We start from the raw sequence: 7,217 nt of genomic DNA, 5'->3' as shown, positions 1-7,217 counted from the left end.
TTTGAGTGTAATGTTTCAAATGTGAGCTAATCCCAGAACCTGCTTTTTTTTTTTTTGTAGCCCACAGCATTTTTATAAATTAAAGAACGAGAATGTTGGACACAGGAAGAGTCTTGAAAGTGAAAACCATCTTGTAATTTCTCGATTATTCATTGGTGTATAGAATGGATCGTGAAGGGGTCTTTAGTCCTTAGAGTTCCTATCCTAAAATGGAGAGAGGAACATGAGGTCTTTTTTCCGGCTGCCCAAAAAACAAAGCTCTATCTTACAAATGTCTGTATGTGTAAAGCTCACCTACCTCTGTAGGATGTGTCCTCTTGTTCTTGGGAATGTTTTCTTCCTGTACAACTTCTGCTGCTCTCTAAAGGCAAAATGTAAACACATTAATCTAAACACATAATAGAGGAGAATAAATGTTGCATATTCATTAAAATACTAAAAGCAACAATGTATATACTTTGAAATCAACAGATACGATGCGAGACAGAAAACAAAAAAAAATCAAGCAAATAGCTACATTGAGCTTAAATCAAATTCACAGACATAAAGTAATAGACACAAAGAAAGAAATGACATGTGAAGTGTGACACTCATGCAATACCTGGTCCACAGGCACTTCCACACGCGTGTACTTATCCTCCTTCACTTCCTGTGCTCCCTCTAATTCAGGACGAGTCTTTTTCACCTTGAAGACTCCTGGCACTAAATGAAATTACCATCAGGCCAAGTTGCAGCAACAGTAGAAAATATGGAAAAGTTCAGATTCCATTACTAACCGTTTTTTTGGAACGGATCTCATTGACAAAAACACACCAAAGAATGTCCTCACCATTTGTATCTTGCTTGATTGTTTGCTTCTGGGCATGATGTATTCTCACTGGTTTTGCATAAAAGATGGCTTCCTCCTCTCTATTTTGGTGGTTGGGAACAGAAGATTTTCCATCTACATCTGTAGAACGGACTCTACGACCATCCTTAATAAAAGGAAATGTCATAGGACTGTTTGAGCAACCATAAAGTCATATTATCAATCAAAGTTGCATTTACCTTTACTGGAGAGTCCATGAGAGCAGAGTCACTGGCTCCACCCTGGGATATGTTATGAACCTTGCCATCCTAGATGGAAAACAAACATAGTTCATACAAAAACCTTCATGGTGACACGGATGGTTTACCTGCTATTTCATTATCTTTTTAATTTTTTCTCTATACAACTGCCCTCTCTTCTCTAATATCTAATAGGACAGCCAGAAGATAACTTGATATCTCTTCTTCAGGAGTTTCAGATTTTAGTTATTTAATGTATTGTCTTCTTCAATCAGTACCCAGGAATGAAGATGGGACACTTTAGCATTATGTAGTTAGCGCTGATAGCATTGCATAACCACTTTTAGCACACCGTAACCACATATTTTGATCTTTTTGCACCAAAAGGAGTTCTTAAACGGTATTGTTTTGCTGACATTATTACTTACCCCAACTTTGGGAAACCGACGCCTGCCATTATTCCAAGCTCTGTAACAAAAACACAAACCAGAAATCTTAGCAAACGGGGACAGAAAGAGGGAGAGAGAAGAAAGGTGTTTGGGGTCTAGATAGGTGATGCATGACATAATGTATAATTGTAGTAGAGTGGGTTTTAGTAGGAGAACAAAAAGCTCACTGCCTTACTTGTCACTATGCGATAGCAGAAGTTCCTCATAAGGGAGGCACTTGTACTTCTCCGATCCAACGACCACATAATATTGCCCAGAGACTAGCTCAGCTCCACAAGCCAGAGATACCCCATCTAAAGTGCAGACCCTGATTGGGAGATTAACCGTAGCAGTTATAAGAATGTTGAGAAAGAAGGGAATTAAAAGCAGACACTCAATATCAACTTATTCCACTGACTTCCTGACAGCTCCACTGAGAAGATTGGCCTTTTGTGTTAGCACTGTCAATACCAGCTCCCACTCTTTCAGGATACTTGGAGAAAGGAGTACACGAAATGGAGGTGTACGAAGATCCCCATTGCGAAAAACGCTAGAAAGAGAAGAGACAGAAAAAAAAAAGGACAACAATCTATAGAACATAATGCAAAACAAATTGTTATCTCTATCTAGATCGATGCCATCGCTCTAAAAAGAGGATTAGATCAGGAAAAACAGAAGCAGCAGCGGGTCTCCACATTTCTTTTTTCACCGCGGCTCTTTCTATACTCACTGGATGATACAAGGCAGTTGGGTGTCTTTCCTCCGCCGAGCTGAGACATCCACCTTGCGTGGTGCCTGGAAGGCCATAATGAGATTATGAATTTGTCATTGCACCATGTATATTCAATTTCCTATAAAGTTTCAATGCTTATTCACTATCTTCATCTCCAGATGGTCTGCATAAATCTAAATATGTGTTTTGAATATCATTTATTTGAACCTTGAATTTGTATTTATTTGACTTAACAATAATGTAACAGAAACAAGCACTCTTAAAGTATTTTGTACATTTCGCAAAATCATCACCAAAAGGACATATTATTGTGTTTTCATCGTTTTTCTCAAAAACTTTTATTGAAACGAACAAGCATCATTCCCTGTAGCTCAGAATCACTGTTAGAAGCACGCAGTTTTTTGAGACTATTTTTGAAGGAGTATGATCTTCAAAACAAAATACCAGTGGGTTACCTCTGCAAGAGATTGTGCAGACATCGGTGGAAATCCTGAGACTGTTTTAGAACAAGGAAACTACAGAGAATTTACTTAAGTCAACAGACAGGCAGGAGGATAACGAGATGCGGAGAACAACAGTTCTGAACTCACCTGCTGTGTGTGTCTGCTTTTGGGGACAGCAGGCGGCTTAACCTCTGTGTGAAGGTAACTGCGAGAAAGCAGCAAAGTAATGAGGTTCTGTAGGTTCAGTGCAGTAAAGGAAAGAGTTATGACATATAGTGCATATTAAAAATGGATTTACTTGTGTGTGTTTATATATATATATATATATATATACACACACACACACACACACACACACACACACACATTCAAACCAGCGTGAACCAATTTATATGCACATATAGAAACACACAAATTATATGCTCATCTTTGCATTGATAAATATATACACATAAAACATATCCCAGATGATCATCGGAGAAGAATCAGCAATCCATAAAACTAGACTGCCTTAGTTGTCTGATAAATTATTACATTACAGACTACATGTACATTATATGAACAAAACTATTGGAACACCTGACCATTAGACCAACAGGTGTACATAGACATTAACATGAAGTTGGTCCACCCTTTGCAGCTACAACAGCTTCCACTCTTCTGGGAAGGCTTTCCACATGATTTTGGAGTATTTCTGTTGGAATATTTGCCCATTCATCCAGTAGAGCATTTGCAAGGCCTAGCACTGATATTGGGCATGAAGGCCCATTACAGTTCCTCCCAAAGGTGTTCAATGAGGTTGAGGTCAGGGCTCTGTACGGGTCAGTCGAGTTCTTCCACACCAAACTCATCCAACCTTGTCTTTATAGACCTTGATTTGTGCACCACTATACGGATAAAAGCATTGGGACACATCTCTTAATGAGTTAAATCTGTGTTTTGGCTAGGCCCAACGAAGTAAAATCTTGATGCTTCAGCATACCAAGACATTTTAGAAAATGCTATGCTTCAACTTTGTTGGGACAGTTTGGGGAAGACCCTTTTTCATTCCAGCACGACTGTGCCCCAGTGCACAAAGCAAGGGCCACAAAGACATGGTTCGATATCTTTGTTATGGGAGAAATTGACTGGCTCGCACACAGCGAAAATCTGAGCTTGGGCAAAATGTTAATTATATACAATAATTATTTAGCAAGATAAGGTAGCAACTGTTACAAAGACACATCATTATGAACACTTTCATATAGATCCAAATATATCCATACTTACTCAAGCTTTCGGAATTTCTCGGTTCCTGCTGCCACGTACTGACTTTTGTTCTGCAAGTCACTAATGCTGTCAATACGATGTCCATTGTGAGGGGTGTAGATGTTGCGAATTGCTGCTGGAGCCTGAATACAGCTGGTTACCTCGTTCAGGAAAGACTCAAAAGTCACAAATTGCTTCTCGTTCACCACCATCCTGCGTCCCATATGGAATGGATCGCCATTTCTGAACACCAGAACGTTCTTAGCATGGGGGACCAACTGAACCCCCAAGGGGGAACTCATTATCTGGTACTACAGTCGTAGCGAAGGTCACCTCTTCTCTATGAAATCCACTATATGTTTATAGCATACAACAAAGTAATGAAAAGCCTCCTTTCCATATATATGTAGTTTACATACACACACGTGTGTATCTAGCTATAAAATACAGCTCTGCTCTGTCCTTGTTTCTCTGCTTTATTCTGTGCACACACAGCTTTGCTCCTGTCTGTCAAAGAGTTGGTGTGACTCTTTTGCTGTTGCCAGGTGACAATCACCAGTAGCCACTGTGTTTTGTGCTCAGTTACAGGAGGCACGCCTTCTGTGCAGGCCACGTACAGTTTACCTTACTGACAAGACACCAGCATGACAGAACACACACAAACAAACACCAACACACATAAGAGCACCCATCTGTGACATCCTGACACAAATATCTATTGTAGTTAAGTGTATCTGGACAATGAGAATAATTTAAAACACAACTGCAAAGTTCACATATTTTAATATATGGAAGATTCCCCAACTTTATTTTTTCATCAACAATACAGTTAAATAATGTAGAAAGGTAATAAAAAAAAAACTCCATGATGAAATATTAACAGTCGGGGTTTTCTACAATTTCGTCACATGGCGTGTCCAGTTCCAGTGTCATAATGAAAAGATAGCGGGCGTTCTGGTATCACATTTGGAAAGTGCTGTACTGGATGGTGAATCCCTGTAATGCTGACTTCTCCTCTTCCAGCCAGATACCAATTTAAAATCAACCAGGCATCTCCAATTTTTGTCTGACCATGAGATACTATAAAGAAAAGAAAAAATATTATATCCTTAAATGGTTTACATATAGATATAAAATAGTACTGCAAAATGCAGTACAAGTTGCAGGGCATCAAGAGGCATTTATTAATGATTACCACATCGCAGGTTTTAGTTAAAAGGGTTTTAATGGGGTGACCCTTACACCACATAGAAACAGACCAAAAGCCACATATCCCCATTTTTATCAGAATCTCTTTATGCATTTGTTCTCTATCACCACTCCCAGCTCCTTGGCTAACAGGAGATGTATCCAGCAAAACACAATAAACCAGTGAATGTGAACAGATGTCCGAAGACGTTATTCATTTCTAAGTTCCTAACACAACTGAAGAAAATCAGTAATTACATTGGCTTTGCTTTTTTGTAATATCCTTTTGACACTCTGATCTCTCTTGGGCCCTTGAGAACAAGACATTTATGTCGATGAGACAGTTGAAAAAACATTAATGACCGCTGTTTAGTGGGCTATATAAAAACCCATAGCTTGTGAAACTGAGACAAGTAGTCCAGGCCCCTTTTCACAAATGAGTATGAAAATACAATGTGTACAGAGAAGTTTGTTGAAGGAACCAATAAATATTAATTGAAATGAAGAATCAGATTTCAAAATATAAACACCTGTGTTTGCTTTTTTCCTCCAAGCTGCCATTATTGTGAAAACCCATATACTGTATTATCTACTAATATGTGGAACACCAAGTCAACAGAACAAATATATTTGTGTTAATAAGTAAAGCATAACAAAGTTTAATTGTTTTTTGTTAATTGATAACACTTTAATTATGTTAATAGAACATATAGCAAATAGTGACACACAATAACAGCATTAAAGGTGCATAAGAGTTATGCATAAGAGTGTTGTTAATCTCTAACTGGCACAGCAAGACATGAGCTAAAATTGTGCTGAAATCTACACAGCTTTTAGGGTTATTAAGTTCTTTTTTAAGCCATTGAAGCAACATGTGGCTAAAGTACTGGAGGATGTCAAATATTATTCTGGCATACTCAATATCCTTAAGCAGCGGGTGGCATCTAAACTCACATTTTTACGGCTGGAAATTGCTTGCTGAACCCACAACATCTCCATAGCGAGGTGGCTGCGATGCTGTCTCATCTCATGGAGATTCTTGAGCTGCAGCCCTAGAGAAAACATGGAAAGATATACAAGCTCACGGTTATCACTCTTCATCTTCAGTAATTCTGGGAGATAAAATGACATTGTAAAACATGAAATACATTTATTGCTGGGTGCAGAGGGAAAACATCGTAGAGTGAAAAAAATCTATGTTATATATGGAATCTCATTATACATTTATGAACAAATACAAAAGAAGGATTTGTGAGCTCTTACTGTGCAGAATCTCACAAATGTATTTCATTTGGAGTAAACCACAATGCTAAATCTCTCAAAAGCTTGTGGTAAGAGTGTGAAGTACACATTTAAAGTGTACCTGTAAATTAGATACATAAAAAATATTTTTTACTAATAACCAATTTTGGAATTAATGTTAATTGACATAGTCTAACCTGTATCCTTGACTTTGCCACTTTGAATGCAGGTGCCTCGGCTCAACTCCATGGTCTCCTGGCTTCGATCTGTTAGCATTTCAGGACTGGTATCTGCTATGCCTTGACCAGTCCCCTTGGGATATCTATCATTCTCTAGGTGACTTACCAACTGGCATTTATTCCACTCTTGGTCAGATCCTGATGTAGACTCTTCCCAATCTATATTAGTCTTTGACACATTTCTATCATTCTCAGAACGGGTCCTTGGTAGACATTCTGTACCCTCTGTAAATTCTCTCTGCGACCTAGGGCTGCCCAGGTCTCTCTGGCACCCAAGATCAAATCGCTGAGCGTTCCCTGCAGACCCTCTTACAGCAGAATCCAAATCAAAATCATGTACATTTCTAATGGAAAGCTTTTCCTTGTCACCAGCCTAAAGGAAAAGCAAAACAAAGGGTCACAATCTGTGCCTATAAAATAATGACCATATACAAGCTTACATTTTTGTGAAGTAAGCAATACCAACCAGATGGATGAAGTCTGGCATGGAGAATGGGCCTCTCCTCCAAAGCAAGCATGTCTCTTCTCCCTCAAGTTCCTTAGCAATTGCCTCATATTCCTTTTTTACATCCTGCATCCTCCTTCGGACTAAATATCCACGCACAGCAGCCTGAATGTATAAATTGGATAGAATAGAAAAATTTATTAA

The 7,217-nt window shown here is 38.6% G+C and overlaps 1 protein-coding gene across 1 annotated transcript; it reads right to left on the bottom strand.

Annotated features, from left to right (window-relative positions):
• Positions 1-1,667: 1,667 nt before the first annotated feature.
• On the bottom strand, positions 1,668-6,578 carry LOC149301078 (doublecortin domain-containing protein 2B-like). Its single transcript, XM_089484605.1, has 7 exons — positions 6,527-6,578; positions 6,042-6,139; positions 3,921-4,177; positions 2,799-2,856; positions 2,206-2,270; positions 1,894-2,025; positions 1,668-1,803 (listed from the first exon to the last, which is right to left on the bottom strand). Exons 1-7 carry the CDS (start codon positions 6,576-6,578, stop codon positions 1,668-1,670), a joined length of 798 nt encoding a protein of 265 aa, XP_089340731.1.
• Positions 6,579-7,217: the final 639 nt, after the last annotated feature.

Source organism: Sceloporus occidentalis, unplaced genomic scaffold (assembly GCF_023333645.1).
Source record: "Sceloporus occidentalis isolate IW3139 unplaced genomic scaffold, rSceOcc1.0.p SCAF_22, whole genome shotgun sequence".
Taxonomy (NCBI): Eukaryota; Metazoa; Chordata; class Lepidosauria; order Squamata; family Phrynosomatidae; genus Sceloporus; species Sceloporus occidentalis.
The sequence above is the reverse complement of the archived record's forward strand: the minus strand, read 5'-3'. Positions and strand labels throughout refer to the sequence as shown.